This window comes from Myiozetetes cayanensis, unplaced genomic scaffold (genome assembly GCF_022539395.1).
Source record: "Myiozetetes cayanensis isolate MyiCay16 unplaced genomic scaffold, myiCay2020 scf3, whole genome shotgun sequence".
NCBI classification, from domain to species: Eukaryota; Metazoa; Chordata; class Aves; order Passeriformes; family Tyrannidae; genus Myiozetetes; species Myiozetetes cayanensis.
The window spans coordinates 55,782,985-55,804,778 of record NW_026087521.1 but is presented as its reverse complement, the minus strand read 5'-3'; the positions used below and the strand labels follow the sequence as shown (position 1 = coordinate 55,804,778).

At 36.3% G+C, this 21,794-nt stretch overlaps 1 protein-coding gene across 1 annotated transcript in view; it reads right to left on the bottom strand.

Annotated features, from left to right (window-relative positions):
* The window catches only part of IGF1 (insulin like growth factor 1), a 48,750-nt gene that overhangs the window by 7,689 nt on the left and 19,267 nt on the right, over nt 1-21,794 (bottom strand). Inside the window, exon 3 of the mRNA XM_050324655.1 lies at nt 1,249-1,430. Within this exon, the coding sequence (XP_050180612.1) occupies nt 1,249-1,430 (182 nt within the window). The remainder of the gene's footprint in view (nt 1-1,248; nt 1,431-21,794) is intronic.

Sequence of the window (21,794 nt, the reverse complement as noted above, 5' to 3'; positions counted from 1 at the left end):
ATCTTCTTCTCTATAGCTCTAGAGCTCTGAGCTCTACCTGAAGAGGTCTTCACTCATCACCCTGTGTGCCCTTTGAGATATTAAGGGCTAAGGTGATACTTCCCAGGAAATATCACTCAGACACTGCTTTAAAAGCTTGAAAACTCTTGAGGAAGAGGTGGAAGGATTCCATTCTGTGGATTGACTTATGGAAAAGAATGGATGCTGGAGTGATTGCAATTGTTCTTTTCATAAACATGATATTAAGGAAATTATTATACAGTACTGGTTCCCTTAATTCCTATGAAACATTAGGTTTTCATACAGTTCCATTTCTTATAAGCAAAAATTTTCAGATAACTGCAGGAGTGGGGCCAACATATGTATAGGACAGAGGGGGTCAACAGCAATAAAATAAATCAATAGAGACTTAGAGCAGAAGACAAATAACATGTAAAACAGATGTTCAGAACTCAAACAGGAGAGAGGGTTGTACATGAAATCAATTGCAGCCTAGTTTAAGATGGGTTTTCTGAACTATAGGCTCTGTTGATACATATATATATACAGTATATCTAGTATCACTGGAACAAAAATCTGGATACTCTGAACTCCACAACTATATAAACAAATCAATTAATATTTGAAGTGCTTGGAGAATATATGTATTAAACTTTAAATACTTAAAATGAAGCATGTATTGAATTGCAGTGAATATCCATTTGATTCAGCTCTGATAAATAAAAAAAAAAATCCAAAATAATGAAGAAAGAAAAAAATTTGTTCATTACATGCAAAATAAATAGCAGAATAGCTGTATTTTCTTTCTTGAGCACTCACTCTACCTCTGCCTGAAAGGGAAGGATGAGTGAAGAGATTCTGGATAGATGAGTTGTTAAACATTCAGTGTTTGGTTTCTCTTTTGAAAGTCTTAGGTGCTATTTGTGACTGGATGACGTGAGTACTTATCACTTACTACTCTATAGCAGGATAAAGCCTCACAACTACTAGCTTAGCAGTTCTATGTTTTATTCAGTGTTTTAAGAGATAAGATGAAATTCACCATTTCCTACTCATTTTCTACCATGGAAACTATTTTCCAAAACTCCACTAAATCTAGTGGGCAGAACACATCAGTTGTCTTCTACGTTACCAGCCTTGATAGAATTTTCCTTCCCTAAAACACATTGGGTTTTCTTCGTTGATATTTTTTTTGGTTTGGTCGGGGTTTTTTGTTAGTTGTTGTGAATGTTTCCCAGCCTGGCCTACCTTTTGTGCTTTTGGCATATCAGTGTGGCGCTGAGCACGTACAGACCGTGCAGACTTGGGTGGCTTTATTGGAGCACAATACATCTCCAGCCTCCTCAGGTCACAACTCTGGAAGCAGCATTCATCCACTATTCCCTTGTGGTGTAAGCGTCTACTGCTGGATCCATACCCTGTAGGCTTATCTATTCAAAACACAAATGGAAAGTTTTTTGTTAGAAAGAAAGCGCAAATGTCTCAGAAGCAGTCATATCATCAAGTTGCATTGTTTTAACTGAATCACCAATGACCATTGTAGAGCCTGTCTGTATGCATCTCTTCTAAGACCCTCTTCTCAGACACACTTTTAGAAGAAATTCTAGCTTTTGTCTCTGTCTATGGGTGTTCACTATTTAAGCATTTGAGCAAATATATGCATTCTTAGAAAAATATTATTAAAATATTTTCCTGAGCTGTCTTAGCATTGAAAATGGAGAGGGAGGAATCTGAAATCTGGCATTCAGAAGCCTCACAAAGGAAATTTGCCCTTTAGCTTTAGGATGAAAACTGATTGTTGAGCCAACTGAGGCAGCTGGTGTGTAAAGATCATAGATCATGACTGTGTTGTAGACAAATATTTCCTAGTAAAAAAGGCTGCACCGAGGTACTATGTGAAGTCAGAATGTGTTCCAAAGGGGAAATAAATACTGCATACAACTGCACAGGCTGTAAGATCTGCAAGCTCAAAAGCTAGTGGGAAGCAGGAAATAAGGTAACAAAGCAACAGATGAAATACAGCAAAAATAGGAAGGTGGGTGATGGAACAGATAAAAGTAGAAGATTTTATATTCCATAGATTTGCACAAGATAGGAAATGGGGCTGACATAACATGGTTTTCCTCTGTTTTGCACCAGGCATCTGTAGAAACTACTTAATTGGCAAATATTTTCCATTTTTCACTCAACTCCAATAAAGGGCAACATTTTCATTCATACAACTCTTACACACATATTTTTGTCTTTTTTTCCCCAGTGGTTTTTGATTTCCTTAGTAGCTGCTAATTTCTCTGCTATACTACACAGAGATTAAAGACCCATTATTTCCTGGGCTTGTTTGTGTGCAACCCAGTTGGATATGTAGTTGCCCTGTCATGACTAACTAGAAATGAAAGAATAGTCAATTCACAAAAAGGAAGTACCTGCTTACTTTCTATACCTATTTTAAATTCTGATAGAATTTGATTTCACACACTAAAATTCTGAAAAGATTAAGTGTTTTGTTTTGACATTTTTCAGCATTAAATGTTTCCATTTACAGGATGATCCACACTAGTTAAGAACTAAAAATATGGGGGAAAAAAAAAAAAAAAGGAAAGAAAATTGCACCAAGAGCCAAAAAATGAAGTAACTCAGTCAGCTCTACCAATTTCTTTTCATGTTTTTTTTTTCTTTTTTTTCCCCTTCAGTTTTATCACTGAGACCAAAAATCTGTTATTCACAGAGTTTGACAAGGGTTTATGTTTTAAGAATTACTCAAGCTAGATAAAGGATAAGGGTATCAAAAATTCAGTTTCTCTTTGGGAAATTATTGCACCAAATGCTTACACAGCAAATTTTAGGTTGATGTCCATGTACTTGTCCTGCAGTTGTTGATTTGAGAAGACGACACTGCATTTTGCAGTACTCTGTGATTAAAAAATGTTTCCATTGATGAAGAACCCTTGAGGCCTTAGAACATCAGTAAATGAAAAGAACTCTAGTGGTAAATTATGTCACATTTTAGCCAGCAATACAACTAGCTAAGAACTAACTATCCCTATGAGCTTTGTGAACTCAGACAACAGGTTTTTAAATGTTTTTTTTTTTTTTTTTCTTTCCTGGGACTATAAATTAAATGAAAAGAAAAACATGCTTACTTAGTATATTACAATCCACTGAGGGCCTCTATATTGTACATTGCCTGCTAAATCATTTGTTTCATAAGACTAAAGAGAAGAGCAAGCCAGAAACAGATTACAGTAATATTTTGGTTTGTTTGTGTGTGTGTGTTGTTTTATGTGTATCACTGAAAAGTATTATAAATATTAAGGTGTAGAGTTCTGGGGTTTTTTTCCAAACTATTTTCCCTCACTGACTTATAATATAAATTACAAGCTTTCTGCTGAAGATTTTTCCTGAATTCTGTTAATCTAGTTGTTTTAGCCTACTACTTTTAAAATTTAGCAGTCAAGATAGTGTGTGGAGTGTCATTAATTTGCAGTATACCCAGAGCTGTTCCACATTTTGTCTTGCTCCCATTTAAAGAAAGGTAGGGCAAATTCTGTTCCTGGATATGCAGGTGTAACTCTTGCTAATAGATCTAGCTGAGCTATAGGTACAAAGAACTCACTAGTTAAGCTTCCCTTTCTTTTCTTAGTCTGTCAATTTTTCATAATCAAACACACCTTAAAAACTTCTGTTCAAGTTATTTTATCCTTCAGTGTCTGAACTTAACCATGAATAAATATGTAGGATCTCTGTAATTCATGAAGTTGATAAAGTACCTTTAATAAGCACTGCCTACCTTGTTTAGTAATCAGTGGCAACATTTCTCCTCACTATCATATTCATAAATATTAATACAAATCCTAAATCCTGGAATCTTTCTGGTGCAAATCTCAGTGCACTTCAAAATCATTTTTAGTGTAGCCAGACCAAAGACATCTATGAGTTACTTTTCTTTCTGACAGAGCAATAATTTTATGAAGGATTATATAAAGTCTAATAGCCCTTTAAAAAGCCTAGATGGTACATGTTACAACACTAGAATGGAACGACTAACACATCACTGATGTGATCAGCTACGAAACTTAACATTTATTTATTTATTTATTTATAAACTTAAATACTCATGTATCACATAGCATACTAAATGCTCATCCTTCATAAAAAGATAACATTAGTACTGTGAAGTTAGACTTTTTCTCTTTAAAAATGTTTTCCCAAGGTTTTTGAAAGACCTAAGCAATCGAATGTACTTAAGATATAGAAAGTGCTGTACAACAGAGAGAACAAATTAATAGAAAAAATATTCTTTTTCAGTAATCATGATTACTCAATTGAGAAGTATCTGATGTCTAATGTAATTTTAAAGCAATAGATTTTAAATTGCTCATGTCCTCTTAAATGCTGCAGTTTACAAAGTACTGCTATTACAGAGAAAGCTGAGATAAAGAATTTCAAGGAGATACTACTACCACTTCTACAGATGTTATCATTATTTGACCCATCTGCTTCTGGAAGGACTGCAGGAGCAGATGGTCCCAGTTCATCAAATTACCAAAATATGCATTTAGATCTAGGTAAATGTTCAAACTCCTTTATAGTGTGTTGGACTAAAACACATATTAAACAGTGAGCACACATCTGAGTGCTCTCCTACATAGGGAACACTGATGTAACTTAGCACTTACAATAATTTCTAGACCAAAATCCATATTGGTAAATAAATGGCTGGTGGTTCTGCATTTTTAATAAGATTTTTGTTCCCCCCTTTTTCTTTATTTTTTTTATATAATATTGCCTGCAGTATGGACTGGGCCTTCTGTGTCACTATACTGTGAACCCATATAGTTCTTTCTCCTCTTTCTGATATAATTTGAGTGCTGCCTTCCAACTGTTATCAAAAAGTTCCTTATATTTACTCAACCTTCAAAGTGCTGCCTGTGGACATACAACAGTCTTAGGCATTCCTTTTTGCTAACGTACACTGATTTTCTTGGAGGTTTCTTTCCTTTTTTGTCAGTTGCCAGCTCAAGAGAATTTCATATCATGTAGGTCAAAGTTTACTTAATAGAATATTTGGCACTTGTTTAATCTACTCTATCAAATATGTGAATGTTTCTTCCAGTGTGTGACAAGCAGATACAAAGTCTAGTCACACTATTCTGAAGTCCCCTGAAAGGAGGCTAAGGTACAGAACTGCAGTAGTTAAACAGCTGACTTCGGTACTAGCAACACTAAGTAATGCAAAGTCAGTGGAGTAATTCAACAGGACTTGTTTACACTTGATTTCTCTGTGTCTCCCCATCCCTCCAAAATACCTTACTGGTATAGGTGGACTATAGAACTATCATATATCAAGTTATCTAGGCATTCTGTGTAGAATCATAATCTACTATTGTAGTATTAACATTAGAAATTACATAAGAAATAGCCCAGGATAAACACAAAGCTAATCTACTCTTTAGGGGACTTTAGGAAGAGCTGGGGATATGTGTCCTGGAACTTACATGTGACTCTTTATGTTTGTTGTACATTGTGTCTTTTTTTTAGCCAAGCATAGAACTTGAGAATGCCATGTAGACTGTAATTCAGAAATACATCATAAATCTGAAAAACAGTGACCTTATTCCTAACCTGCTATTAGAGTCAATCTTCAGCTGTAACTAAAAGCATTGCAAAAGGCCTTTAGTTTTGCTCTACTCTTGTAGCAAGACACTCACAGTGTTTCCATCAAAACATCAGGGTAGTATAACTTGTACAATTTTGAAACATTGATAGCAGCTTACAGTATTGGCATGTATGTGAGCATGCTATAAGGCAGCAGGTTGATCAAACAGAATTTTTCTGTAACCTGAACAACAAGATGGAGAGTTTGTGGTGCTATATTATAATTCAGTAGCTGAACAAACTCATCCTGTCTGCTAGATCCAGTCTGGGAGCTGGTGGTTAACATGTTTTTGAGTTGCTTGTGCTGTCTGCCTTATAGCGGCACAGACAACAAGGATGCTGAGTTTGAGGTTCATCTAGCTCATCTTTGCTACCTGAAAATTAGGGATCTAGTTTAAGATAGTGAACTCAACAGGGAGGTGTGCATACAGAGTGGCTGATCCCTGTATTGAATGCTTTACTTATAATTAAACGTATCCTTGTCCTCTGAAAGAGGCAGTGTTCTTTCATGGGCTACAGATAAAGCTACTTGACTGAGTCTTAGCAAACTCCTTCTAGGAGTTCTTCTTGAAAGAAAATTAATTCCACTCAAAATTGTGATTTGTCCTAAATCACAAACTATATGCCCCTGGTGGAGTACAAAGCCATTCCCTTTCATTTCCAATTTAACAATTAAATATAACGACAAATTGTTCTAAAAAGCACACCAGCCATTGTACTGTTTAATTATATGTCTCCATAGCTCTTTAACTGTATTCTGTATGTTAGGCTACTATTCTGTGTATTTTTGCATTATAAACGCATGCATATGCAAAACAAGAGATTGTTGATATCACTTTTCATCTCCTTGTAATCTTAGACAAATGATTTAATGTTATATTGGTGATACTTCTTGAGGGTGCTCTGAAATTTCTAATCTGTATTTGGAAAATTATGAGTCAATGTTCAATCAGCAGGAAATGCCTGGGTTTTGATACTTCTATGAACTGTTAAAACAAACAAACAAACAAGAAAATAACAAATCTTGCAGTCTGTTGTAAAGTCCCTTAACAGAAATACCTCAAGGTTTAAATGTGCAAAGTAGGCAATCTGATTTTCATGTAAATAAGTTGCATGCATTTTGAAGCGACAATATTTAATATTTAGTTTCCGTTTTCCTGCAATGTTTTGTTAATGCCAAAAAATAATTATGCTTAGACTGATTTTTGTTTGTATTCATCAAAATGAGCATATATTAGCATTTATAAATGCTCAATGAATGGATGCCCTAGCTCTGAAATCTAATTTAATATGCATGAGAATAGAGGATAAGCTTTATCAGTATTCACAAGTAAAATCTTTATGAAAGCATATGCATTTGTTAATATTGAGATATTGCACTAGAGCGACTGCTTTGTGGAATACTGGATTGCATTAATAACTGAGTCCAAAGCACGAAGAAGTTTGCTCATTGCTCTGAAATCATAAGCAAGTAAAACTGGGAAAACATAGGCACTCAGTTAGTATTGATCTATAAGAGAAACCTATCAAGAATTCACAGAGGGTTTTGCCTGAGTAAGTATGATTTCTAAGCTTCCCCTTATGAAAAAAGGATAACCCTTTCATGTTTCAAATGGAGAGTAAAATAATTATTTCACTTCTTTAAAGTAAGTGAGACAAGCGTAGCTTTATTCCAGGTGTCTTAATTTGTAATTTGTATTTATTTAGTGTTTAGTGTATAATAAACACTAAATCTGTGTTTATTTAATCTGTCACATAGTTGAATAAGGTATTTTTTTCTCCTAGAAATATGCTTTCAGAAGCATTCTTTTTCTTCATTGTGTATTTAATTGGGAAAAAAATTCTCCTCTTCCCCTAACTTATTTCCAAAATACAGCACTTGTAACAATTTCCTCTCACATATAGGTGTGCTGCACTCTGCCTTTTTAATGGAATGGCTGCTTTGGAGGCTGTCAAGCACACTAAGCATGTGATAGAACCATTACGCTTCACACAGTAGTTCCTAAACCATTTGCAATGTGTGAAGAGAAAGACCTATAGTTTTGAGTGTTGCACTGGGATATGAAACAGGGATTTCGGAGTTTAGAATTCTTTTGAGGGAAAAAAAATTGGACAAAGAATGGGAAACAATATAATGTATTATTTTACACCAATTCAGTGCTCTAGAGGGTGAAAACCTTGCCGACCTAGCACAATTTACAAGCCTACGTCAGATTCCAGGGCTGGAAAGTGCCAGATGCTGCCAAAAAATATATACTTTGGCAAGGGAAATGCTTTGCTGAAAGGAAATTCACTATTGCAAGAATAGCCAGGTTTATCAGGGTTTAGGACAAGATAATTAGAAGCCAGTAGGTCATTGTTACATTTGAATATTGCCCTGTATAGTGCATCAAGGAGGACAATGTTAATACAGACATCTGTCCATAATGAGAATACATTCTCTCTTCTTCTTGTATATGCTCTCATAGTAAATAATTAGTGTTTACCTTTGTCTGTGCTGGGAGGAGCAGTCCTGACAGGACCTTTCATATCCTTCTTATCCCATAGCCAATGTAAAGCTGCCTTTTATTTGGATTACCAAATAAATAACAGTGTAAACCCCATAACTGGGTGAAGTTCTAACATCCCTGAAGTCACTGGGAAATCTTTCAGTGCAGTCAGGATAATGGCTTGATGAATCAGGTGCCAGAAGTTACTTATAAATAACCTCACCCGAGGTGTATTAAAATAAATGGAAAGCCTTCTATTGACCTTAGTAGGCTTTGCAACACGCTGATAAAGAATGAACACTTGCTTTTCCTTCCAATCTTATGGTTCAGTGAGTAAAATGCCATCTTATTGGCATCTAGAGTGATTGCAGGGAATGGATGTGATGAGGTTCCTTGAAGGAGGTAAGAAGAAAAGAATACTGACATACAAGTAGAATGACTGCTATGCAGTTGATACCACTGACTGTATAAGAGGTGGTACTTTGCTTTGCACTGTGAATTTTAGCTCTGTAGTTACTCTTTCTCAACTGTACACTGAGAAATTAAAGCAAATAAGAAATAACAAACATGGTTTGTAAACTCTTGCTCCTGCATTTTGACATAATCCTCTGATTAAAGGCAGAAGGTGTGAATGCCCATTATAAGTTCCCTCTAATACCTTTCGCACCACCCAGGAGTGCACAAATTGACACACGTTACAAATTTTATTTTTATTTATACAGCAGTAGCCCTTACAGGACAATAAGCAGGTGAACAAAGCCTCCTGTCACCTACTATTGCAGTATACAATTTTCATTCCTTTATTAGAAGTGAGTACTGGCTGACAGACGGCTGAAAACGAGCCCAGGTGGACAAGAAGGCCAATGGCATCCTGACCTGTATCAGAAGCAGTGTGGCCGGCAGGACCAGGGCAGTGACAGTCCCCCTGTACTTTGTTTTGGTGAGGTCACACCTGGAGTACTGTGTTCAGATTTGGGCCCCTCATTACTAGAAAGACATTGAGGTCCAGAAACATGTCCAGAGAGGGGCAGTGGAGCCGGTGAAGAGTCTGGAGCACAAGTCTGATGAGGAGCGACTGAGAGAGCTGTTTAGTTTGGAGAAAAGGAGGCTCAGATGACACCTCAATGCTCTCTAAAACTACCTGAAAGGTGGTTGTGGTGAGATGGGGGTCAGTCTCTTCTTCCAAGTAAAAAGCGATAGGAAAAGGCCTCAAGTTGCACCAGGGGAGGTTCGGGTTGGCTTTTAGGAAAAATTTCTTCACTGAAAGAGTGGTTAAACATTGAACAGGCTGCCCAGGAAAGCGGCAGAATCACCATCCCTGGATGACACTACTTTAATTACTTAAAAAATTACTTTAAGTGCGGTAAGGTGACTTAATGCTTTTGGTGAAAGTTCAGCATGTAGTTTTCTTAAGGCCAACATTTTAGATCTGAATTATTTCCCAGAAAAAATGTTTTTGATTGTCTGTTACTTTTGCCATATTGGGATACTTTTACTTGTGAAGATTGACTTGCAAGATTTCTGATTAGAAAGGGCAAATTAACCACTACATTCAGAAAGGGAATTAAGACACAAAGATTAAGACACAGATTCTTTTATCTTCTCTGATGTTAAACAGTACAGTCTCCTAAATTACAAGAGGTCTTTGCAGATTAAGATAGTATTAATTTGAGTAATATTTATGGAATCTAGCTATCAATTATTTGCACAGAAGAAGGCTGTGTCAGTGCCAGGAACTGAACCTACATCAATATAAACACTAGACCAATGCTTTAACCATGTACCTGTCTTTCCTTAACCTTATATTTGAGTCAGTACAGCATGTAAAAATCTAATCTTGAAATGAAACATTCATTTGAGGTCATGATGCTCTTGTTAAATTTGTCAAAGGAGATAAAAGAAAATTGAAGCTTTCCAGTGGAGTACATAGTCATTAGGGAGTGAGGATGAGGTCATCGAGATGAGAGACAGTGAATTGTGCCTGGAAATAAAACCAGAACTAACCTAGCTAAAATGTACTGTCATGATTGATTCATCTTACACTGGTTTTCTACCAGTTCTAGCCCCACTCTTTAGTGATTTAATATTATAATAGGAGCTAGGAAAGTCAACTTTAGTGACAGGACATAAAGAAAAACATATATGTGCTGAATAACAAATGAAACTGCACTTTCTCTCCTTGTCCTTCCAGTTCACCTTGTTGTCACTGAAGACATGCAGGGAATTTTTAAGGAATACTGGTTTAGTGCAGGGAGAAATTAGTTCCAGTATAACACTTAAATACCAAAACTACAGTTTCTGTAGGATCCTTGAGAATGGAAGTGCTTGTAGGCAGTAGAGCTGGTTTATGAAGCAAATAAGAAGTAATCCCTTTACGGGGTGGACAATGCCCTCTGCAGTCACAGTTTTTAAAAGGGAATGTGGTTTCTGAGTAGTTTGGTCTGTTTTTTTTTTTTTTTTAAATTTCTCACTTACTAAGTTTCAATGGCTTTTCAGGAAAGTTCAAAGGTTTTAAAAGTTCATTTCCATTTAAAGAGAAGTTTTTCTAAGTAACCAGAATTATTTCTTTCTTTTATTATTTCCTTTCCAACTCATTTAGGCTTGATTAATGATTGAAACCTCTGCATCAGTTAAAGATGTTTTTCAGTGACTTCTTTTGTTTTGCAATCTTGCCTTTCTTTTGTTTCACCTGGCTTCTTCTGTGGGTCATACAGGAATACTATAAATGTTAAAAGGGCTATGGCAATGTTGAAGTTGATCTGGCCTTTAAATTACAGGTACTCACTGATGTTTTGAGCCAAAACATCCACAATTATTTAAGCAAAGGAATCCAGTTCAGCAGAAAAGCAGGAGGATGAATAAATATGCTTGCAATGGTGTAGAGTTTTTCATTTTTCTTATTGGTGTAATATGTAAGCCCAATGGTGACTCTGTAAAATGTAACTGTTAGATGCACTTTGTCTGCAAAAATCATTGTTCCCAATACTGGGACAACGATTTTGCACATCATGTCATCCATTTCATCAGTCTAAGCCTATGCCTGCTCAGGATCTATGGTGGTTATTAAAGAAAACAAAGAAAAAAAAATTATTGTAGAAAGAAGCACTTAAGTGTCCTTGGCCAGTGGAGGGCTTACATGGTATCACAGAAAATGAGACAGAAGAACTAAGTAATTTCTATGAAATACATTTCTAAAGAATCTCTTTTACTCCTGTATTGGTTATTAGAAATCACAGCCCTTTTTAGTTCTCAAGTCTTCAACACCTGTGATTCAATTTTTGTTCCTTTAAATGATAATAAATCTCATAGCCTGGAGGACTTTGAAGAAATCTTTTGATCATCTGAAAACATAGATTCTGAGTTGTGCCTTGGACATAGGCATCAGTATTAAAGCCTTTTCAAATATCTTTGTTGTGAGTCTTTAGACATTTAGTTCTGTAGTTACAAGTTACTTAAGTATTTGAAATTAAGAATCGGGTATTTAAATTAAGAGTCAAGATGTAAAAAGGAAAATGACATTCTGGCATACTCTGTTGGTACCCAAAATGTGACTTAATAAAATCATAAATATTTTCAAATAACTATCCTTATATAGTTGATTGTAGTTAATTCTACAATTAAATCTGATATTGATACTCATAAACTGAATCAAATAGGTTAGAAAACTATATTTCTGCACAAGAAAACCTAAAAATCCTTATAATTTTTCCTTGTAATTTAACCAAAATCCTTGTAATTTTTCTTCTTTGCTTTCTAAATTTTCTTCCTTGCTTCTTCTGTACAATTTGGTGAAACTAAAAGAGGATGAATATTTCCAGGTAAAGTTAAGTAATTTTCAGATATTATAGATGTGCAATTGAAGAGGTTTTCTTTTAATAGCATATCCCAATTAACTTTTTCATTATCCACTCAAATGTTATTGAAAAAATAAAGAAAATAATACTTGCAGCCTCCTGCAGTATTAATATTTATACACTTTCAGTGTGGAGTAGATGCCAGCAGTACAGTGTTGCCTTCTCTTAGGCCTTCTGGAGCAAAATGTCTTAGAGTTCTTTCCGTTGAGAATGATTTTTTGGACAAAATATCTCTTCTTGAACAAAACATTGCTCTCACTGAACCTTTGGACAAAACGTATACCAAATGAAATTGAACTTTCTGTGGTTTGGGAAAGTTGGATTAATTTTTTTCCCCTTGTTTTTTTGTTTTACATTCCTCTGAACTCCTCTTTCCTGGCAGAACAGGAGGTGCCAAAATAATCCGAGGAGGCTGTGCAGCCTCTCCGGAAGTGAGAATTTCATCAAGTTTGGTGAGAGTGATTGTTCATGTAAGATTTCCAATCTAAGGGCCTTAACCAGGATGACGCTTTAATTTTGCCGAACTCGTTTTTCCCATTTGTGAAATTCAGAAAAGTTCCAGGTCTGCATCCAGGATAAAATCCTGAATGGAAGTACAATGAAGTCACTTTCACAATTCTGCTTGTCTAAAATGGGTCTGAACTTCCACTTCTGTGTTTCTAAATGATTACCTAAACTGCATCTCTTGTGATTTGGCTTAATTATTTGCCATTTCTCGTCATCTGTCAGTTGCTTATGCCTCTCATAGATTCCTTCTTGACTTCTTCTGATGCTACTTCATAACTTTTCTAATGAATTTTCTAAACTCATTTCAGCATTCTAGTTATTCTTTGTTTATCCCTCTAGCAGTTAGACAGCAGGGCATTAAACAAGTTGTTGTCAATTTAAACTTGATAATTGTGTTGACTTTCCATTCAGTGTCATAAAACTGCTATGCAATCAGCTGTGATCACTCTAAAGATACAAAACACAAAAAAACAAACTATTGCATATTGTTTTCTTTATGCAACTTCAGAACAGTATCGGTTTAGATTAGATAAATTCAATGTAGATCTCGTTTAGAATTGGTGACAATAAAATAAATTGCATCCTTGCTATTTTTTTCCTAATCTTAGTGATACAAAGCATGAAACAAAAGTTTCTTACACAGGAAATAGCTTCATATTATGGACCTATGTGGGATGGAATATCTTTCTCTTTTTATGTGTGTGTCTCTCTTTACTTGCAGGTGGATCTTTTGCCAGCAGCTAATCTGCAGAGAGTTCATAGCATACTACAGGTACCACAGAGGCATATACTGCCTCTCCAATGGCTTCTTGTCTCATCAACAGTATATATCATGTGAGTATTACATGAATTACAAGCTGTTGTGAAATACAAGATTTTTTTTTCTGCCTGTATTTTATGAAATAGAGTGGTGGAGCTGTTGTAATGAAGTTCTATCATTAGCAATTAGATTTGAGCACTGGAATTTCCTGGATGTGTTTATATTATAGGGCAAACCAGCTATGTCTCTGGAATATTTTAATGATTCCGTGATAATTGATAAAATTTACCATAACACATAAGTTTTACGAAAAGGCTTTCTGTCCTTTAAATATATCTTGTCAATTGTTCTTAAGGTCAAGGTCTATTGAAAAATTTAAACAAAATATTTATCTGACAGGGGCTGCCGTTTATTTCTACATCATTCTCAAGTTTTTGGATTCCTTTTTCAATAACCACTGTCTTTATGGTTGGTCATACATTAGCCTTGAAATCACATCATCACATATATAATACACACCCCTATTTTTTTTCTTTGGGGTTGAGATCCAGGAGGTTTTATGATTGTTGAATCTCCTGGGCAGTGTGTGCTGCTGAAGTGCCTGGAGACTGACAGCGGCATTGTTTGTAGTTATTGTTTCCCTGTGTTATTTTTATGCAAAATATGGGTAGTAGGTCCATTTCTTCTTCACACTAGAGGGCTCCTTCACACTTGGTTAGCAGTGTGGCAGCACCTACAAATCAGAGCAGCAGAAACAGGCTGCAGTGCAAGGGTTTGCCTGCCTTGTAGGACATAACAGGCTCACTGTGTCTTCCCTTCACAGAAATTGCTTCTGTGTATTGTAATACTGTCACCTCATGAACAGCGTCAGAGTGACCTGTGATAATTTTCCCTCCTTCTTTTCACATAAAGTGGGAAAAAAAGAAACACTACGGAACTATATCTGAACAAAGAGAGGTTAAGATATGCTCCCTGATCAACTTAAAGATACTCACGAGAATAACAAATGTCGTAATCAAGCCATTTTACCTTGAATGTTTCCTAAAATTATGGCCACTAGGTAAGATTGTTGGAGGCTATTGAAAATAATGCCAGCTCGTCTTTCTGCTGTTGGACTGGCTGAGTTGATTTAATTTCGGTAGTGGGACCAGTGTTTTTACAGGTTGAAGAAAATGCTTGTGCTAGCTCTGCATGTTGCAGTAGTTTTTCCTGTCAGTATTTGGATCTTGGACTATAGTGGCTCACATAACAGACAAGAACTAGAAAATTAGAAAAAAGCTTAATTGTTGGAAGAAGGCCACTGCCATGTTTAACTCTTCTTGACCATTTTTCTGACCAGAATAACAGATCATTTTGACCTCTAGATACAGCTGTGAAATTGGAAAGATAAATTGGTAAAGAAGATGTGCAAATCAAGAAGTAAAACACTTCTCAAATATCTGTCTTGTTCTTTCTACTTTGTCCTCTTTTTCACAATAGTAACAGCTTTCTTGATTCCCTATACAGAAATTTCTTAGTATTAATCAGAGTAGGCTTTTTAAATGTCTAGTTTACATGAAGTATTAGGGTAGAAAATCATGAAATTTACTGACAAAATAGCTGTAGTTCAGTAACCTTTCAATTTTCTAAAATAACTGAACTCTTTTCAGTGTGAGAGGTTGTATAGCAAACAGTGTCAATTCAAGTAACAGTGTAAGAAATTGTTCCCAAAACACTGAGTTATGTTGATATTTTAAAGTATTGCTACTGTTCTCACAGCTTCAGCACTTCAGCTCTGCCCTCTCCTTGTCAGCTTCATGCTTGGGAAATGTCACTTGAGTGACACCTGGTAAAGGCAAAGAGTAGAGAGGAACCACTGAAAAATGCTTGGGACGTGTTCCTGTGTTGTAGGGAGAAAAGATATCAGAAATATAGAAAGCAGTACATGGCTTTTTAAATCCACAACATGTCCCATCCTATGTAAAAGACTGTTCAGTATTGGTTGTATTTAAACATACATGCACGATGGGCAGCATATTTATTACAACTCTTTGCCATTCTTCAATAATGCAGCAACAAGGAAGATTATCCTTCCTCCTACTCCAGGATGACGTCATTGAACTGATAAGTAGGACTTAGGAAAGGTTTATGTTCTTAGCACTAGATTTAAAGAATATAATACTCCTTTTAATATAGTAATTTCCAGCTCTATTAATTTTCAACGTTTATCTTGCAAGATCATTAGGAAATTCAGAAATCATTTCTCTTGTTTGAGAGAAAAAGGAGTGGGGTGATTTAAGGATAAATAAGCTCACTGCTGTAGAGCTCCTCTATCACTATATCACATCTGGCAAGTATCCACAAGGTCTTTCAAAGTGATATGCTGTAAAATTGCTAAAATATGCAGTCTTAAAAAATTCAAACATATAGTTAAAATTTTAGTGTTGAAGCTGGTAGTAATTATTGAGTACTTGATTTGTTCCCTAATAGAACAGATGTTTTTAATTTATTATTTCATTCACACTGTATATTTTCACATTAGATACCATGCTGGATCAAGATAAAATATCAATGACAGGACACTTATTCTTTCCTTTAAATCAGAAGAAAAAAGATATTATTGTACCATGTTCTGCATCTTGCTCGGATTAATTTTGACTCATTTCCTTACAGAAATCACTGAAACCTCTCCAGAGTTCTTCACGGACCATTCATTCATTATTGTCTCAGTGCTCTGGCACAATTCTATGAAGTTGTATTTAGTGGATGTAGACGAAGAAAGATTAAGAGTTAGCTCTTCTGGATGGGCTTTATGGCATCTGGTATAGCTCAGGCTGGAATCAATAGGAGGCAGCCCAATCCCTAAAGAACAATTCATCCTGACTTATTGCACAAAGTTCATACAAGTGTTTGAGAATTAAATACTTCTGCAAAAGCAAACTAAATATCCCATAACAGTATCATCAACTGAGCAGCAGAACACAAAGTTTGGTAATCACACGTATAAATTCTGATTGTTTGGCACGGTAATATTGCCAGGTAATTGTTGGAACAGGTAATGACACGTTATCTTCAGATTGCCTGACACTTTCTAATATTAATCTTTGCCTTAATGCTGCTATAACTTAACCAAACCTTAACTATTCAGGCTTCAGGTTTTGTGAATTGTGCATATTTGATAAGTTCTTAAGTTTTTTGTTTTCTCCTTGTAAAGGAGGTGGATAGAGAAAGATGTAGCTAAAACCATTGAGTCATTTGGTTTTGAAGAAGCCATATGGTTTTGCCCCTGTTAAAATGTAACCCTCTCTTCTCTGAAGTGTATACCTGTTTTACTGAATAACCCTTGTGATTCCATCATGTGAAGGTGGAATTTGAGGAGGAGGCAAAAAGGAATCACAGAATTGTAGAATGGCTTGGGTTGGAAGGGACGTTAAAGATCATCTACTTCCACCCCCCAGAAATTACTTTGTTCAGATATGTACACTTGTGTTCTGCATGTAGAAAGTCACTTAAAGATTGCAAATTTCCAAATTTCCAAGTCAATAAAGGTAGGTATAGGTATTTATCAGTCTACCATAAGTATTTACTGGTGCAGTTTTCTGAAGAGTTGGGCTGCTGCTAGTGTTTTTCTTATTATGCTCCACTCATGATAATTTCAAGGAGTTGTCACTGTGGTATCTAACTCTCCTGCTCTTTAGAACAGCTGCTATCATTTGTTACTGCTACCATAACTGAACCTGCTGCCTGATATTGCTATTTCCCCATGTAAACATTGAAATGAGGTTTCTCTTAAAAGCATTTTTGTCTTGGACTCTACTGAGACTGAAGTTAAACTAGATGTGGCTGCTTTGTGGTTAGGTGAGCTGGTGTGGCTATTTCTGTAGAGATGCTTCACAGTCTGCGCTAACCAGGGCTGCAGAATTGATCTCCCTGTAGCTGTCCACTGACATGCAATTGCTGCCACACAGTGCGGTCACTGCCCAGCCCAGACCTGGTGAGAAAAGTTTGACAAAGCTGAATGTGCTGTGCGTTTGTGAGAGGAGAACTGTCCTTGAAACCTGGTTCAAAGATGATTCACCCTCAAAGGAATCAAAGTCCTAGTTCAGGTAAGGTAGCTGCCAAACACAGAACTCTGCTAGCAACTTTTAAAGGCTCCTCTGTCTTAAATAACTTTTTCTTCTGATTCATCGTTTTCACCTCTTTCCAGATGAAATTTTTTCTGCCTTTCTTGTAGCACCTTTCTCTTACTGCTAATTCTCACCTCCCTTTCTTCTGTGTGCAATTCGGTTGTGTAATGACTGTTTTTAAAAGAAATATACTGTATTGACTCTTTAAATTCATGATGGATATCTCAAAGATCAGACTAAAGGATTTGGTTTTTATTGTTTCTGCATTAAGAATACTGGAAACTTTTGAACAGAATTTCAATTACATTTTAAAAAGTAAGACTTTTCTCAACTGATTTTTGCAAGTCAAAATTACTATGCACTTCTGAAAAAAAATGCTTTCATCACTCCCCAGCACAGTATTGACCCAGAACTGAGAGATATCCTACCTACAGGGAAGCCAGTGACTTCAGGAAATTAACTTTGTGGGAATATTGATAGAAATGGGGCTAGGAAAAGAGCATGCAAGGCAAGTATCTTTTCAATCTTTTAACTTATTGGCAGAATGTTGTGAAGAATAAAAGAAATTGCTTACTAGGCTCTACCACTTTATTGAAAGGATGCAAAGGAAGTGTGAAAAGTGGAATGTGTGGGGAATTAGAGTGAGAGCACAGTATTTTGTTGCTGGCAGATGTGTGCTAAGCTTTACCATTTCACCGGGGTGGTACAATTCAGTTGTTATGACACATCCAGGAAGAAAAACAGAAAACACGAGCTGGAGGCTTGGAGAAAATTAAATGGTGATGACTCAGAATTTACACCCCAAAGTAAAATGAAGATTAAACCACTGCATCAATTTGTTTAGCAAAGGAATATGAAGCACATATGAAGAAATGGGCTTCTAATTTATTGAAGCTTTGCACTGATCCTCAGATGAAGAGGGTAATGGTAGAGAGCTAGTGTCAAGGTGAAAGGCAAATATGATTACAGATAAACTGCAAGCTGAGCTTATGTTTTTGCTGTCATGCTCTTTTCAAAGTATTCTTTTTGTTCATTGTCAACTCTACATCTGCTTCTGCTGAAAAGCAAAGAAAAGTGTTTCAGTGCCTAAAAGTGTTATTGTTTGACTTGTTTGGCTGGGAGAATGAGTCTCAAGTAACCTATGAACTCTGTGCCATATCCTTGCAGTAAGCAGAGGGCCTGCTGGGGGGATCTATTTAACTTGCCATTAAGTTTTATGTAACTGTTATAGTATTGTTTAAAAACAGTTTGCGGGATTCTCTGCAGTAATATGACATATATTAACTTCTAGTTTGAAAGTAGTTGCCAATTTTTATCCCTTATGTAAACAGATCTATTTTTATTGTATTTACTGAATTGTCTTCCTAAGTTTGGTAGACTATCACCTATAATTTATCATCCTTACTGCAATGTGGTATTTTGCTTAAAACTTTAACCCTTGCAGTGGCTGAGTTATATGTGGGTAAGCTTCTAAAAAATAATAATTAGTTGGAAGTGAATTGTTACCTAAATCAGAGGATTTCAAAAGCGTTTCTAAAAGGTGAACAAATATCATTGCCTCATTTTCACACATGGTGAAAGTAAGACAAATACAGATAAAATTAGTTGGTTCAAGGTTATGTAAACAAGTTAGTCCCACAGCCAGAAATAGTCATAGCCCTCCCAGCTGCTTTACTCTCTATCCATTGTCTATCTAGAGAAACACTTGGTCTGTCCTCTGAAATCTAAAAGATGAGAGATGGTTTACACCAATTAGGCTTCTCATATTAGAAACTCTAATTTCTGGATTTCAACATCTCACCATTTCTTTCTCTGGATTCAAAATTTATAATTAAATTTTCTGTATGTATGAGGAATTGGTTAGCAACAAGATCCTCTTATACAGCATATCAAGAAATCAAGTGACTTTGATTCTGGAAATAATCTGTGTCAGGAATTCTTATGCACATAAAGCAGTTATAATTGCCATGTGTTGAAAGGCAAGATGGTGGTCTTGTTATTTGGTACCAGAGAAATTCAGGTCTTTTTGTCGTTGCCAAAGAAACTGTAATACTGACTACCCCAGATGATGATGTTTTATGGAGCCTTATCTTCTGAATGCAGAACCTCAAAACTCACTGAATGCAGGGCAGCCTGTGGGGCACAGTGAGCCTTTATTTCACATTTTTATGCATTGTAATGACAGTGCTAGTCTCCTTGGTGGGTTATCAAGAGGGCAAAGGCTACATTACACCACTGCTGATGACTGTGATCACAAAGAGGCACAATCAGTCCAACATTAGTGCCTCTGGCTTACAGCTCCAACATACTGATATTCTCAAAGGACAGGTAATAGATAACAGCAGCTACTCCATACTGCATGTCACCTGAGGCAAAGGGTACGTGTCATTCCCTTTACTAGTACCTGGCAATACTGAACTCTGTTTATCACCAGCCACTTGGCAACAAGAACTATTCTTGGTCAGTGTTTTGCTGCTGCCCTGCTCAGCAGCTGCTCTGGAATTTCTGCAGCTTGCAAGAATGAGGCAATTTCTGTGGCTCCAGTGAGAGCAGGAAGAGGCAAATGATTCTCTGGAAGGGCACTTAGGGTTTAAAAACAACGAGTGGAGGATTACATTCCCAATTTCTCTTACATGTTGTTCTCCATTGCTTTTAGTTGTTGGACCCAACCTGTACTAAGTTAACTTGGGCTGGTAGCTAGACCGTTTACTCAGCAATTTTTTTTTTTTTATTGACCACTTACATTCTGGTGCATTTTGGCCCATTTGTAATGTAAAAGCTCAAGTTTATTCTTGTCCATTAAAATTATCAGTATAAGCTCTCTTACTAGACTATATCACTGTGAAGTAGATTGGTGATGAAACATGTTCTTACTGTGTCTGTTGTCTGAATCCAAACTTCCAGTGCTAACATTGGCTTAACAAGCTTTACATTTTCTGTTAAAAAAAAAAAAAATACAAAGAGCTCATATTTCAAAATAAATCTCCTGATTTGTACTTTATTTAACAGCTGACACAGCTGAGATTTTAAGCAGCTGAATGCACATATAATGCATTTTAAGAAGTGACATTGCTATGGTTATGAGTTACACAACAATATGATGTCAGCCCTCTGATTGGTGCCATGGTATTTAGCAATGCCACTTGGACAGGAAAGTTCACACACAGAAGCCTGTCCAACAGTTCTAAGAATTTTATATCTTTTGAAGTATTCAGTATATTTCTTTATGTGTTGAAGCGCTGGCCTTCCAAATCCCCTGTTTTCATTTTCCAGCAATCTCAGTGAACTGGGGGTCATTGGATTGTTTGCTTTCTCACTGGCTGCACTGAAATCAAGCAGCCGTCAGCTGAATTACTATAGTTTAAATGCGTCTAAGAAGAATTCAAAGTGGTACCTTAAAACAGCATTATGACTGTGCTGTCAACACAGCATGAGGATATAACACAAACCTAAGAGGTAGAGGTGGTTCAAAGAAAAGGTGGATTTTCAGTACTGGCTCAGAGTAAGAAATGATGGGACTTCCAGTTTTCAGCTGCCTGCTTCAGCCAGAAGTTTTCTGTGACTATAATTGTTTCAGCAAGAAAACAATCTGCTTTAATACACATTAGGTTTTAGTTTTCCAAGGCATCCTTCCATCTCCTGAGACCATAGGAAAACACCAAAACAAAAACTTTATCAAAATATTATCAATCTATATTGGCATTATGGCAATGATGGCCTATCAATTCTTTGTCTAAAAAAAAAAAAAAAGACAAAGTGGGGCTAGTTAGGATGGACTTAACCAACAAAATCATATTTATCTGTTTAGATTGAGCAGAAACAACAGTTTTCCAAATGTTGTGTACAATGTAGTGATGCAGAATGGGGAAAGGAAGAAGGAAACCAGGTGACATACAAAGTGGTTTCTTATTTAGTAGATTACTGTCCATTTCAAAAAAGGCTTGTTATGTGAAAAACATTGTTTTTATAGTGACTGTTTAGAAATGCTCTGGCAGCCTCTGCTAGTATTCATATCATAAAATCACTCGAATGAATTCTCATCCAGCTGGTAGTTTAACTGACTACCCATGGATGGATAAGCCTAATTCATGTCATTACACAAGACAGGAAATTGCTGAAAGTTTTGCATGCAACTCTGAGCTGACAGAGTGCCCTTTCAGCCAGGAAGGCCATTCAGGCAAATAGTATCCTGGGATGCATTGGGAAGAGTGTGGTAAACAGGTCAAGGGAGGTGATCCTGCCTCTTTACTCAGCCCTAGTGAGGCCACAGCTGCAGTGCTGTGTCCAGTTCTGGGCTCTTAGTACAAGGAAGAAAAGTGTCTGTTGGAGAGGCTCCAGTGGAGGGCAACAAATATGATTAGAGATCTGGAGCATCTCTCTTACGAAGAGAGACTGGAGGAGCTGGGCCTGTTTAGTGTAGAGA